This window comes from Balaenoptera acutorostrata, chromosome 8 (genome assembly GCF_949987535.1).
Source record: "Balaenoptera acutorostrata chromosome 8, mBalAcu1.1, whole genome shotgun sequence".
Lineage (NCBI taxonomy): Eukaryota > Metazoa > Chordata > Mammalia > Artiodactyla > Balaenopteridae > Balaenoptera > Balaenoptera acutorostrata.
In genome coordinates, this window is record NC_080071.1 from 55,141,728 (window position 1) to 55,157,484 (window position 15,757).

The 15,757-nt window shown below is 40.8% G+C and overlaps 1 protein-coding gene and 1 non-coding gene across 10 annotated transcripts in view; both read right to left on the bottom strand.

The window, feature by feature from the left end:
- HECW2 (HECT, C2 and WW domain containing E3 ubiquitin protein ligase 2) overlaps positions 1–15,757 on the bottom strand; it is a 434,057-nt gene that overhangs the window by 12,180 nt on the left and 406,120 nt on the right. For 8 of the 9 annotated variants that reach the window (XM_057550882.1, XM_057550884.1, XM_057550885.1 and 5 more), the window contains 2 exons: positions 13,336–13,421; positions 12,199–12,311 (listed from right to left, as the gene is read on the bottom strand). In XM_057550882.1, coding sequence (XP_057406865.1) covers positions 12,199–12,311; positions 13,336–13,421 — 199 coding nt within the window. Of the gene's footprint in view, positions 1–6,539; positions 7,726–12,198; positions 12,312–13,335; positions 13,422–15,757 lie in introns of those variants that run through there. The other variant, XM_057550883.1, reaches the window with a different exon arrangement.
- Positions 5,811–5,883, bottom strand: TRNAG-CCC (transfer RNA glycine (anticodon CCC)). The gene has a single exon. It is a non-coding gene; the product is annotated as a tRNA-Gly (tRNA).

The window sequence follows — 15,757 nt, forward strand, 5'->3', positions numbered from 1 at the left end:
TGGGCCTAGGGATCTGCATTTTAACTATCACCCCAAATGAGTCTGATGCAGGTAGGCTCCACTAGCGGAGAGACGTCAATTGGATTAGAAATAAGATATCTACATTGGCTATTTGTTTCTTTTTTTTGAATTTTTGAACTTTATTTTATTTATTTTTTTTATACAGCAGGTTCTTATTAGTTATCCATTTTATACATATTAGTGTATATATGTCAATCCCAATCTCCCAATTCATCACACTACATTGGCTATTTGTACCAGTGTTTTGTGTGCTTGCAAAAATTTCAAAACTCCTTATAAACAAGACAGCATTGCTAATAAGGAAATTGAGGAATAGTGTGGTTAAATAAATTGCCCAATATTTACCATCAACTTGCTGTATGAGCCAAGAACAGGGGAAAAAAAAAAAAGCAAAACAAAACACAATCCTCTGAGGCTTTTCACACCCCCTCTCCCGCCCCATTCCATGTCCTAAGAAAACTCTAGCAGAAAATAACAGAAGGGCCCTTGGACTATGTTGATATTGGCAGCAAAAGCACATCCAGTTATTCAGTCTCAATAAAAGAACATTTTTCAAATCTTTCAAAGCCAGCCACACTAAGGCTGTAATGAGTTTACCTCATTTTCATCTATGCAGCCAGAAACACTCAAGGAGGGCAGGTCTGAACTGGTCTTTGGGAAATCATGCTGGCATCAATATAAAGAAGATTTAAAAGCCCTCCAGACATCTGGTCTGACTTAATAGATCTCTTGGTGCTTTCTGGATTCTTTAAATGGTAACCAGAAGGTCACATGCTCAACCCTTTTTTCTTTCCTATAGATAGACAAGTCAATTATCCAAATCCAATGAGCCCAAAGAATCACAATTACATCTAAAGTTTCATCAATCAATTAACTGATTAATGTATTTCTGTATGTGTGTATGTATTTATTAATTTATTCTCCATTTCCCCAGAAGTGATTTTTGGTAGCTTATAAGGACTCAAAATATGAGGCAAAGAAGAAATTACAATCAGGATTTTAAAGAGAGAGAGAGAGAGTGAGAGGTGAAAAGCATGGGCCTCATTTTATCTAGTAGATATAGCCCAAGAAATAAAATGTATATAAATCGAATAAATTTTTTTAATTTGCATTATCATTTAGAATGTGTTTTATCAGTACTCTCTTTCTTTTTGATTGGCAGTGGTGCCTAATCCTAATTTGTTTCCTTACTCCTATTCCCACCTTTTCATTAAGCAATTAATCAATCAAAAACAAATACTTATATATGTATATGTATAGCTGATTCACTTTGTTATAAAGCAGAAACTAACACACCATTATAAAGCAATTATACTCCAATAAAGATGTTTAAAAAAATACTTAAAAGCATTCTGGACAATTCCTAAGGGATACTAGAGCTTATCTCTTTTTAATGTCATGATTTCTTTGGAAATGTGAGCATTCCTGACCGAGTTTACGTGTCAAGTCCAAATTTTCCTCATCTGAGATAGCGCCTATAGGCTTCCCCACAGGGGAATCAGGTGCTGCCGCAGTTCTGTTGGCAGGGAAGGCTGGAGGGAGGAGCAGAGTTGGCCTGGAGCTGGGCTATGAGGTAGGCAAAGAGCGACTCCCTTTGGGCTCTCCAGGGCCCCCTAATTCAGGGCCCACTGAGTGTTCAGGTAGCACCCAAGCACTTTCACCTGCAGACCCTCTTTTATTCTGTCCCCCATTGAAGACCCCATATTTTGAAAGCTTGTCATTCCTATACAAAGTACCCTGATGAACAAAAATTAATTTTTCAACTTACATTTCATTTATTCCTTCATTCATTGAACAAATACTTACTGAGGTCATACTGCATGCCAGACACTGAGCTGTCCCCTGGTAGATGAGGAAGAATAGTCTACTCTCTGCCCACAAGAAGTTTGCACTCTGACAGCAAAATATGCAGGAATGGGACCCACTAAAGGTTATGCAGCCTGTGCTCTGTACTAGGGGATCTGGCTGGGGCCAGTAGGCACTGTAATCCAGCCTACCTTTGGCTCTGCTCACCAACCCATAATCCCTAGCTCAGGGCTGCATTTCTCCAGAAAACTGTAAGAAACCTTTCTCTAATCCAAAAGATTCATATGGGCTCTCAGTGGCCCTGCACACAATGAGTTGCAAGTCTGCTCTGCAGAGTCAGGAAAGGCTTTATAGACGACACTATCTGTGCCAAGCCTTGAAGGATTTATAGGTGTGTAGGGTTTTTCTGGATCAACAACAAGAAGGACGTTCCCAGCAGACCGCCCGGAAGTGTGAGGAAGCATTGCATCATCAGGAACTACAAGTGCTTGAGTGATAGGAGCCAAGGTTGGACGTGAAGACAGAGAGGGAGGTAGGGTCACATCAGGAAGTGAGGTGTGCTCATGCAGAGACCTTTCCCATTTATTCCATGCATTAAAGGGAGCTAGTGACTGGGTGTGGAGCTTGATACGGCACAGGTGCCATTAAACACACCAGGGAATAGAGGAAATGGGCGCGGCAGATGATGGATCCGGAGCTTGTCATCAACATGAGAAATACAAAGTTACCAATCACACAGAGTGATCAATTCAACGGAAGTAATTCAGTGATTGTTTTGTTAGCCTAGATAGATTAACACAAATAAAGGTATAACTTTTGTTATGATTTTTTAAAATATTCATAATTTCTTTAGTATCCCAGTTAATACTTTCTTAGACCATGAGATTTAGAGCAGGAATTCTCGCTAAGACTGGTTCACAAATATCTGGGTAACCCATGGTGGTACAGCACAACCCCGACCCTCACCAGGTGTTCAATAAATGTGAATCAATGGAAGGGAATTCTACGGCACTTACTATGCCCACTACTCGTGTGTCATATACCGTTTGGTGGCAGTGATGTTGGTTATCTATTCATTGAAATACCTATTACTTCCTTCTCTGTGTTTTAAAATCCACATGGACAGAGGTCAATTTATGTCTCCCATAAAGTTTTGCATATAATAAATGCATAATGAGTATCTAAAGGCTTGTTGGAGGAATTAGATTTACTAACTAATTAATATCTTATTCTAAAGTCTCATTAGGTTGTCTTGGTTAAAATGCATCTGGATCTATAAATACAAGGTGGAATGTTCCCACAGTGGGAATTCCTGCATGGGGGATAATTAACAGAAGAAACTCTTCAAACTATGCCTGGTAATCAGGTCACTTCTCACCTGTGGATGCCCCCTGGGAATAGATGAAAAGTACATACTTTTCAAATATAAGAATTTAAACCCGATAGAAGAAAACCCAGTAAGGAACAGTTCCAGAATGAGAACTCTTAGAAGCCCAAACAAAATATAAATATCCTGGGTGGATGCAGCACATTTCTTGAACACCTAAAGATTGTAGAATGCCATGCCAGCTCTGAAGGCTAGGGATTAGGGCCAATAGTCAAAATAGCTGAATTTATTGAATAATGTGTCAGGCATCATTTTAAGCACTTTGTACATGTTATCTCACTTAATCTTCAAAACAACTTTGTAATGTAATTATTAGTACCAATCCCTATTGTTCAGATGAGGGCATAAAGATACAGAAGCGATATTGGCATATCTTGTCTGGAGTGGTCCAGAGTCAGACCTGAAGTTTAAGAAGTCACTAAAAATACTGAGTACCAATTATGCACTACGACTCAGCACGAGGGGCAAAACCACATTCAATTCAAACAAGGTCCTTGTTCTCATGGGGTTAGATCCTAGAGGGGGAGATAGACAGTCAACAAGTACACCAATAACTAAACACAATGAATGAACTGAAGTAAGTCCTATAAAGGAATTAAGGTATGACAGAGTGGCAGGTACACTGGGTGCAGAAGCCTGGAGGGCCTTTCTGAGCACTGAGCTGAGTCCTTAGGGATGAGAAAGCCAGCCCCATGCAGAACCAGCAGAACAGAGTTTGGGCAGCAATTTCCAGAGTCTTGAGGCAGAGTTAAGTTTGGCACATTTCCTCAAGAAGGAGGCTGGTGGCCGTAGCTGGCGGCGGGAGAATGTGTGTGTTGAGGTTAGAAGAGTGGACCAGAGCAGGCCACCCATCTGCTAGTCCTTGGCAAGGAGTATGGATTTTACTCTGAGGCACTGGAGGGGATGAGCAGGAGAGGGAGGTGATCTGGAGATTTCAGAAGCTCACTCTGGTTGCTGAGCACAGGACGAACTACAGGATGTACCAACAGAAGCAGGTGTGTAGCCAGCAGGCTGCGGCAGCAGCCCCAGCGGAGAGGGGCTGGTGTAGTGGACTAGGGTGGTGGAAGGAGATGAGCCCAAACTAGTTTTTGGTCTTGAAGCCAAAGAGGAGGGGATAACCATTCCTTAACAGCTGTAACGTCTGTCACTCACAAACACACACTTTATGATTTATAGTTGTTGTGACTTGGACGACTCTATTCTGTTGGCAGCAGCAATGCAAACTAATTTCATTCCGTTCAGTAATTACAAATTATTTCAGTAGTATTTTACATTCAATACTGGAGTCCTTTTTCAGGCAAAGTGCGTTTTACGATCATCTTACCCACTTCCCAAAGTAAAGACCAATCCAAAAGGTGTAGCGTATTTAAGGATTTTTAATAACGTAATATTCCTAGTCATCACTGGTGTATTTTCATTAGCACGTGCTGATCCAATGGCAGGATACAGTAAAACCTTAAAATATTATTATAAGATAGTATAAACTGAGTAGGTGGGAAGGAAGGGAAAGGGTGGAAGAGGGCCTTGTATCAGAGATTAAATGATGGAGCAGACTGCCGTGGGACAGTCTTCTGCCAACTCCCTCTCAGCCAAGGCACTTCGGCTGACCAGCAGGTGGTGGGGACCTGGGAGACCAAGGGGGGACGTCCCAAGGCAGGTGCAATACGGAAAAGTGGTGGTGTCACCAAGGGATCCTCCCAGTGTCCATCGCCTGTTCTGGATTTTTTTTTAATTAAAGAAAGTGACACCAGCTCCTCAGTTACTTTCCAATTTCCAAGCTGATAGCTCCAGTAGACAATGCTCTCTGTACTAGAGGAGGAAAAGCTGAATTATTGATAACATTGTAAAGCAGTATTTAATGACATTGAAAGTTATTCATGATTAGTGATATGTGATAAACAAAAAGCAGGTCATAATCAGTACAGGAGCTATGATTGTATTTTGTTTTTAAATGTGTGTTGTGTGTGTGTTATGTTTGTAGAAATGAGTGGAAGCATATTTAGAGATTATCTCAGTAGTGGACTTTATATATATATGTATACATGTATATTTTTATTATATACACACATATATTATTGTATTATATGTATTATATACACAAATATTTAAAATTTTTAACTTCTTGGCATTTTTTGTGAAATATTTTCTTTACATAAGAATAAAAAGCAGAGTTTTAAAAATGAAAATAATGTCTAGCAATATAGGGGTAGGGGAGTGAGAGGTACAAACTATTATGTATAAAAGAAGCTACAAGGATATATGGTACAACACTGGGAAATAGCCAGTATTTTATAACAACTATAAATGGAGTATAACTTCTAAAAATTGTGAATACTATATTGTACACCTGTAACTTATATAATATTGTATATCTACTGTACTTTAATTAAAACAATTTTTAATGAAAAAAGTCTCATCTTTATTTACTTATTTATTTTGCAATTTTAAAAAAATATTTATTTATTTATTATTTATTTAATTTATTTTGGCTGTGCCGGGTCTTAGTTAGGGCATGTGGGATCTTTTAGTCGCAGCATGCGGGATCTTTTAGTCGCGGCATGTGGACTCTTAGTTGTGGCATGCATGTGGGATCTAGCTCCCCGACCAGGGATCGAACCCGGGCCCCCTGCATTGGGAGTGCAGAGTCCTACCCACTGGACCACCAGGGAAGTCCCTGGGATTTCAATTTTAAATCGGGTGCCCAGAGAAGGCTCTACAGAGAAGGTGACATCTCTGCAAAGACCTAAAGGAGAGAAGGGAGAAAGCCATGTTTTTAATCTAAGTGAAGAATGTTTCAGACTGAGAGTGGCAAGTGCAAAGGCCCTGGGGCAGGAGCATACTTGGTATATCTGAGGAACAGCTAGAAGGCCAGTGTGGCTAGAAAGCTGTGAGTCAGGCAAGAGGGTAGGGGCAGCTCCTATAGGGCCTGGGAAGCCCGCAATGGTTTTGGCTTTAACATAGAGTGAAATGGGAAGTCCTTGGAGGGTTTTGAATAGTGGGGATCTGATTTATGGTTTAAAAGGATCACTGGTTTCTATCTGAGTGAATTCAGGGATTAAAGAGAGGAGGCCTGTTGGAAAGTGATTGTATATAGTAATGATAATGGCTTAGTAGAGGTGGTGGGGAAAAGATTGTGGATATATTTGATAGTAGAGCCAACAGGATTTCCTGACAGATTCAAGGTACAGAATTAGAGAGAGGGGTCAAGGATTGTAAAGTCTAAGGCCTTTGGCCTGAGCAGCTGGAAGGATATATTTGGTTGAACCGAATGATGTTGCTGATATTTGACTGTTCTTGACCTTAAAAAAAAAAAAAAAGGTTATTTCATATATTCTAACTTAATAGTGGCCATTTACTGAGAAGGGGAAAACTATGTGAGGAAGAGGTGGGGAGGTTATCAGAAGTTTATTTTTGGACATGAGAAGATGTTGAATAGTCAGCTGTATATACATGTCTGGAGTTCAGGAGCAAGGCCCCAATCAGAAATGTATATTAGGGAGTCAGAGCATAGAGGGCAGTTAAAGCTCTGAGACTGGATGAGATCACTTAGGAATTAAATGTAGATAAAGAAGAAGAGAGGCCTGGAGACCGAGCCTGGAGCCTCTAGCATTTCCAGATCACGGAAATGAGGAAGCAGGAAGCCACAACTGGCAAAACAAGGGTTCCAAACAGGGGTGCTGGCCCCGAGGAATAATGTAGGTGTGAAAAATTTCCCCAGCCTTTGTCTGTCCTTGAGCCTTGGCATTAGGGTGTGTGTGTGTGTGTGTATGTGTGCACGCGTGTGTAAGGGGGACATGATAATATCTCATCCACGACTAGAAGTTGCAACATCTCTTCTCCTATTTGATCTAAGCAAGGGTAATGTAGGTGCTATCGCCCCATTTTACAGATGAGTAAACTGGGACACAAAGGTTAGGTTACTTGCCCAAGTTACATCAATAACAGGTAGCAGATCTGGGACTATGAGGGGGCATCTGTCTCCAAGTTCCACACTCTCGTTGAATCACACTTGTTTGGGGGAGGTTGGTGCTTCCCCAGGGGGCCTGCTGCCAGAAGGAGCAAGCAAAGAATCCCATGGGAATGATAGCAGTGAAGGAGATACAGTCTTTCCATCCTTTCTGCTGCTGGCTGTTCTTGCGCCCCACTGACTGCTTCTGGTCAAGGGCAGGTTCAGGAGTCCTCTGAAGCTCTTCACCACAGAGATCGACACTGTGACGTCTTTAAAAAATACCAAAAATGGGAATTCCCTGGTGGTCCAGTGGTCAGGACTCCGCGCTTCCACTGCAGGGGGCACAGGTTCGATCACTGGTCGGGGGAACTGAGATCCCGCATGTCTTGTGGCGCAGCTAGGAAGGGTGATTCCTTTTCAACGACTGCTCAGAGGCTAAATCGCCATTGCATTCTTCAGTAGAGCAGCCTCACCTTCCCCAGTGTGGCCCAGAACAAGTCTCTCGAACTAAACACTCCTCTGATGATTTTTGCTTAGTACTTAGACCACAGCATCATAACATCTGTGAAGATTAAAGCATCAGGGAAAAATCTCTATATCCACCCTATGCCCTTCTTTCTCAAGTGTCCCATCCTTGACCAGCTCTTTCTGTTCTGGAAAAAATAGCTTCAGATCCTCTAAGCTTGCTACCTTGGTCTCAGGTGGGGAGGAAACGTCCTTATTTGCATAGCCTCATCTTTAAAAAATAGCTTTATCTTTTTAAATTCTATTCCACTGGAAAAGCTGTCTCCCTGAAACATTTCATAATTAACTCTTGCTTCTTATTTTTTAATTTGGGTCAGCATTTCACTTGTAATAATCTCCAGATGCAGCCATTTTCAAAAATGAATGTTTCCTCCCTTTGGCAAAACCAACACTCCCCCATCATGACTGCGGCTCTCCAACTCCTCTGTCCCATCATCCTACTTGGCAAGAACCTCTGAGATGAACATATAAAGTCTATACCACCCTTGGAGAGAGGATTTGACCTGCATTTTCCTGCTGGCATGTTAGCAGCCTGTTTTTTGGAATGTTTAAGAGCAACTGCAGTAAAGTGAATTTACAGTCTCCTAAGTCCATCAGAGCACAAGGGACAGGAAATCTACAGAAATGCAAAATATAGAGCTAACTACCAACCATGAAGCAGAGGAAGTACAGTTATGTGTTCAGGCTAGAAGCCTCCACAGAGACATCCGTCTGCCTCCATCATTATTTATCATCTGGTCTCCAGTTACTTTATTACCACAAGACAGAAAAAAAAGAGCCATGGATTCAACTTGTACTGGCTTCAGAGACAACCCTATATACTTTAATACACTTCTTGGCCCACATTGTGAGTAGTGCTATTCACTGCTACCGCAGTGTGGGACTAGGAAATCTGAGAAAAGAATGAGACTCACATTTGCTTTCTTGAAAGGTTGAAAGGCCTTCAGTCATCCATTTCTAGAAAGACTAAGATGCCCTCCCTTCTGCGGGTACTACCTGCCCTCATCCTTCATAGCCACTTCCAAGTCTCCAGGGTACAGCCTCCCATGCCTGACACGAGATGATGCCAGACCTCTTAGGCAATACACTTTTTAAGTAAGAACAACATTCAACCATTTTGTCTCCAGTGTGTACAATGTCACATTTTAAATGTTAAACATCATCTTGCTAATAAGAAAAAAGAAATACATTGGGGTTGACCAGCTTGAGACAGACCAGTCCTTTAGTTCTGCAACTCAAACCTAGCCGGAAAGATGGCTTCAGTGTATCTATTCTGATGGTGGGAAAAAATGGACTCAGTCATATAAAACCATCTCTTGAGACCACAGCCAATCTTACAGATCTTTTTCACACTTAAGTAACACCCCACATTTCATAAAGGGTGATGACAACGTTATCAGTAAAGAAATCACTTCTGATAAAACTATATGGTCATGCATTGAAGTTCTCCTTTTGTGTTTTTCCTCCAAATGTACTTTTTTTTGTGTGGAGCACATTTTAATAGTTTCAGCAGTATGGTGGCTCACAGAAGATTCACAATAAAAGGTTTAAAAGAACAAAGAAAACATAGTGTCCCTAAGAACTTTCATACACATTATCTCACTCACTTGTCGCGAATACTCTTTGAGCATGGCATCGTTATTCCTACTCTTCAGAGGTGGATCTGGGCTCTTAGGATCACATTGCTAGTGTATCACAGGGCTTAGGTCTGCATTCATGCCTCCTAACAAGGCTCTACAAATTGATGAACTGTGAAGTAGAATAGCCAAGTAGCTCTTTCTTCCTGCTGGACCTAAAAAGTCAGGGCTTGTTAGAGACAAGGTGTGAAAACGGTCTGCTTGCCTGATGTGCCTCATGTCGTCCTTCTGTACGGCTATTTTACAACCTAGGTAGAGCTAGGAACCTGGAACCTAGAGCCTTAGGTCATAATGCAGAAAGGAAGAAACAACAACGCCTGTTGCTCAACCGTATGTATGCAACAATGTGAAGAACCCCACCATTTATGATGACTCAGCACATGAACTTCCTGGAGCTCCAAGGGGAAGCAGACAAGTGAATAGGGCCCGACACCCAAGATTCTTCAGCAACCTGTTGGGGCTACTTATTGCTCCACTAAACCTAATATACCAGCCCTTCCCTGGCCATTTAAAGATGGAGAAACGGAGGCCCAGAGATCAAGTGATCTTCTAGGTCCCAGAGTTAGCTGGTGGCAGAGGTGGGCAAGAACCCAGGTGGTCTAACTCCCAACCCTGCGCTCTTTCCAATATGCTACAGTCTGACATATATTACAGACAACGGTGACAGAAATCGTAGTGGCAGCCATCATCGACTGGATGCTTCCTCAGGGCAAGGGTCAGCAGTAAATGTTTTATATAAACGATTTCATTTAATCTTCAGAATTACTAACCTACAAGGTAGATGAGGAAACAGAGGCTCAGAACAATTAAGCAACGTCTCCAAGACCCCACTGTGGGCAAGTAACAGAACTGGGATAGAGTCCACTCTCTCTGAAGCTAAAGTTTGTTGTTTATACCAAATTGCCTTTCTCTGCTCACCAGAGGTTTGGTGAAAATTACAGTGATTAAATATGAACAGCTGATATATCTGCCTATTGTTACAGTTTATTCCATCTACTTTACATAAGCAAGTCTTTACAAAAACAGATTTCAACAGAAAGAACACAATTCATCTGTCATTTCCTGCCTCTTTAATGCTAATCCTTGAGTTTCTCAGAAAAGTGAAAGGCCCTACTCAGATACTGTAAATCTGCTTTTGAGTTGTACATTTGGTCTGAGGGGAAAAAAGCGTGATTCAGACATAAACAAAATAAAATACTTCTTCAAATAATGAAATGAAAGTCTCTTACAGTTGGAACACCAGGTAAGCCAGCTAATTACTTAGGTGTTTGGATGCAGTGCCTCTGTTCACAGACTGAGATGCACCCAAAGCGACTGAGGAGGCTCAGGCCAGCCCTGAGCTTGCTCTATTCATTGCTCTTTGCATCTATATTTTCAGCACTGCTTTTTTTCGCATGTTGATGCTTAGAACGTTATTCTTAAGAACCAGTGTCGTGCAATTGCTAAGAAGACAGTTTTGTTAACAGGTTTCTCAAAGTCACTTGTAAAGTTGCCCCTTGGTATCCCCAGGGCATTGGTTCCAGGGCTCCCTCAGGGAATACCAAAATCACGGATGCTCAAATATAAAACGGCATGTTATTTGCATATAATTGATGCACATCCTCCTGTATACTTTAAATCATCTCTAGATTGCTTGAAATACCTAATACAATGTAAATGTATGTAAATAGTTGCCATCACATAGCAAAATTCAAGTTTTGCTTTTCGGAACTTTCTGGAAATTTTTTTAAAAAATATTTTTGACCTGTAATTGGTTGAATCTGTGGTTGGTTGGATCCGCGGATACAGAGGGCTGACTGTACTTAAAGAAACTCAGGATAACATCTTGGGGAACCTAATATCACTTGGGAAGATTTAACCTCCCCAGACTGCAATTTCATTATTAGTAAAATGAGAGGCAATCCTTTTTACCTCAAAAATTCAATATATTACTGCTGACTAGATAAAGGAGTTCTGAAACCAACTGTTCTCCACTCCTCTTTTGCTCATTTGCTCCCTCCTTTTCTTTTGCTTCAGCTCCAGTTTGCTCCATTCCCCCCAAAACACTTTTTTTTTTTTTTTACTCACAAATACTGCCTTACTAGTCTCTTACATTTATTAGTAGCAGCAGAAAACAAATATTTCCACTCCAAGGAAATGTATCATCTTATTACGAATGACAGTACAATGCAGAGAGCATTCCCAGGGAGGCAAGGCATGTATGATAGAGACTGAAGAGGCACAGAGCACAATTACATGATTTAATATTCCTTAGAAACCACAATGGTCATTTTTAGTGAAGGGATTCTAAATAGTTACCAATGATAAACTTAAAACTAGAGCTTCTGGAAACGTAAATTAGAGCCACAATCATAAGAAGCCACAAGTGTGATGACCAACGTTGCTTTTCCTATTGCTAACAAATGTTTTGGTTCTGTCGCGTTTTGTATTTTAAGATATGTATGTATGAATATACACTATTGATATTATGTATAAGATAGATAACTAATGAGAATCTACTGTATAGCACAGGGAACTCTACTCAGTGCTCCGTGGTGGCCTAAATGGGAAGGAAATCCAGAAGAGAGGGGACATATGTATATGTATAGCTGATTCACTTTGCTGTACAGTAGAAAGTAACACAATATTGTAAAGCAACTATACTCCAATAAAAAAAAAAAAACAAAAGATATGTATGTATGTATTCCAAGTATGACCAGGAAGACCTTTTCTCCTTCATTTAAAAAGGTAATCTGAGATAAATTCATTCTAAAAGTTTTTTCCACTCTCCCAAACTTTCAGCATAAAAATGGTAATAAATCAATATATATATATAAGCTAAAGGTCCTCCCTAGAACACTGTAGTGACAGTAAAGAAATATTTTCTACTTTACCTGGGAAGAGCGGTGATTTTCCCCCATTTCTCCACACAGAATCTTCTTGGGCCGTTACTCCCTCGGAGAGAAGCAAATCCTTCATAGGGAATGCTGGATGTGCCTGTAACAAACTACCAACCCAAGAAAACAGAAGGAGAAGGTGAAGCCAAGAGACCAGGCTCCAGGAAAGGTTGGCATCGTTCACGTGCAGAGGTGCTGGGGAAGAGCGGCCTGCCGCTCACTGGTGGAAAAGCTCAAAAGATAAAACTTCATAGACATAGAATAGCTATAACACGAGAATTCTGACAAAGAGCTGGAGAATACCAAGGAAGGACAGAGCATTATACAGAGAAAGGGGATGTGGAGGATTTGCAGAAGATACAGCACCCTGTACAGCTGACCAGCCTAGAAGCTCAAACCATGTATACTTCCCATTAGAGATTAATAAAGTGGGCGTATCAATGAACCTAAGTCAACTTAGCATTAGTCCCCGATCGAACTGAGGTGAATGAAAAACAAAAAGAACTTCTAGCCCTGCAAATTTGAGACCCAGATCTGTGATCCAAAGGAGCCAAGATCCAGCCTACTTGTAAGGCTTTGCCTGAGTGACCAAAAGGCTTCCTCATGTCTGATATTTCTTTAGCTGCAACCAACCAGCAATTGCCCTGTATAACTATAAACACCACAAGAAAATGAGTTAGTTTTCCCAGTATTCTTAAACTTCAATATTATCTCAAATTTGTGGAACGTTAGATGGAAGAAAAGAAAGGACTCTTTATCAAGGAACTGGGTCACTTCTTAAGGGACTGGAAGATTATCTCTTTCAGCTGCCAGGGATGCTGGCCTACAGGGTACCCAGGGACCTCTTGTGGAAGGGATCAAAGTGCCCTAAAGGCAGACGTTGTTGCTGGGATTCTTGGATGGGAGCTGGTACTTCCTCACAACTCTAATGACACGCTTGGACTAGGCTGGGGATGTTCTGCATAGTGATGGAAACACAGAACCTCGCAGTCAGAAGGGTCTGAAAACAGTATATCCCGAATACGCAGATAAACCTAAATACATTTATTGAGTATACTTAGCAGTTATTAAAAATATGCAATTCCAACAATAACTGTATTAATGCAGTAAAAAGATGAACTAATGGCATCTTACCTGTAACAACCTTAGTCGTTGTTCATTGTTGAATCTTTCCACTGCAGCCCAGAACCACCGAATTACAATATGATTGTCATGATATCCTATCAAACCAATCATGAAAGCCCGTGTTACTTTGAGTTTTCTGTCTTAAGTCACCACGACACTGGCAAGTCGACAAAAGACCCCCAGACATAAATCATCGTCTTGGATTCATTAAAGGTTATTTATAATTTAAGGCCAAGGAATAACACTGTAAATGTGATCACATGAGTGTCAGAAGTCAAACAAAACACTAAATGAAACCAAGAAACCTCTGTTTCCATTTAGTGGTCACTAAATGAAACTAGTGGAGAGAAGAACAACAAATGAGTTATTTTAACCATATCATTTCTGAAAAATATAACTTCTGTTACTGGAAATGCTTAACCCTTTTGGTCATTTATTTAAGAAATAATTTTCTAGCACTGCTATGCCAAGCAGTGTCCTAAGTTTGGGGGACAATGGCAAAGGAAATAGACCCTCACAGGGCTTCTGGTAAAGGAGAGACATAAATCAAATAATTATTCAAATAAATATATAATTGCAAACCATTTTAAAACTGTATATTATGTTCATATTTTAAAAGCAAATTACTTTTTATTAATAAAAAGGGAAAATAAGTTTATTACTTTAACTCCTTCAACTAATAAATCTCAAATAATCATCAACCTAAATGTTACTTTTATTCCATACTTTACTAGAATTTAATAAAATGTCAAAAGTATCATCCCACAGGTGGATTAAGGCAGTAGCTGTGGATTCTAAAACCTTCTGTGGAGAAAAATTAAGTTCAGAGAGAAGGCTGACAAGGATTAAGGCACAGTTGGTGATTCAAACCAATTAGCTGACATATTCAGTGTGCAGAGAGCTACTCTAATTCTGAGTCAGCAGCAGTAAGTCCTAAATAGAAGGTCGGTAGAAACCATTTTCATTCAAATTTTTCCTCACATGTTTCAGTGGTTGTAGGATTTGGGGAGAATCTTGCCTTACTGTTTACCATTTGATCAGCGATGCCCTTGGAGAAAGGGGATCCAAATGAAGGGTAAATACAACTAGATTGGACACGGAGATGCACAGGCTCCTTGTCCTGCCTTTGGCAAAGACTAGCTGTTTGGTGCTGAGCAAATAGTTTTCTAATCTATAAAATAAGTGCATTGGCTCTTTATAGCTTTAAAGTTTTCTGACCCTTTGAATCAGCCCTTTTATGCCTCTCCTTTGCTGTCTGTGCCAAACCATTTGGAGAAGGAGGAGGAGTGAAAATGTCTCATCCTATTCTTTATAAACAGCTGCCCTGTGAACATATGGCAAATGGCAGCAAAGCCGCCCCTTCATTCAGTGCCAACTAGCTGGGTTAGCAAACACGGCAGCTGGGCATCTCGCCATTTTCCTGCCCCCTCCCCCCAACCCTCTCCTCCCAAGGATTTCATTTGATAAGATTGACAATAACCATAGAAATAGGTACTCGATTAGTCATATACAGTGAATAAAAGTCTATACTGTGTAAATACAAAACTGGCTGACTTGATGAATGGCATTGCTATTAGAATCTCCTGGGGGTTGGGGACGGGCGGAAGGAATGAGCTAATAGTATTTATGGTAAGATATAAGTTATGTAGCATGTTGGAGAAACTGTGTTCTAGTTAGTGAAAATAGTTAACAAAGTTATAATAGCCAAGGTCGTATTTGGATTATACACGGGGCCAATTGGAAGAGTTACTACAGCAACTGGACTTCAGAAATAGCAGCAATGAACACTGCAGTTTAATATCGTCTTTCAGAGAAAATGGACGGGCAAGGCCAGCCCAGGGCAACAGTGATGGGCTGGAAGGGCCAAGCAGAGGCCAAAACAAATCAACTGAGCCAATGTTAAGGTATTTTTTTGTACTCCAAACTTTTTAATTGTTGTTTTTTTTTTTTAATCTCTGTTTCAATTTACAGATAATTGGAGAACTGCTCAGCTCTCATTTTAGTCTGCTAAGTGATTAATTCAGTGACTTAAAGGTTGTATTCTTCACTCTCCAAGTTCAGAACCACTGCTAGCTAACCTCTTACATTCTGAGTTCAAGAACAAAAACAAAAACCAACCGTCATCTGTCACGACTTTCTGAACACTTTATAACACTACAATAAATTTCAGAAAATGTACTCTTTCTTTGATTAAAAGTATTGGATAAAACTTTAACTCTGGGGCTTCCCTGGTGGCGCAGTGGTTGAGAATCTGCCTGCCAATGCAGGGGACATGGGTTTGAGCCCTGGTCCGGGAAGATCCCACATGCCGCAGAGTGACTAGGCCCGTGAGCCACAATTGCTGAGCCTGCGCGTCTGGAGCCTGTGCTCCGCAACGAGAGAGGCCGCGATAGTGAGAGGCCCGCGCACCGCGATGAAGAGTGGCCCCCAC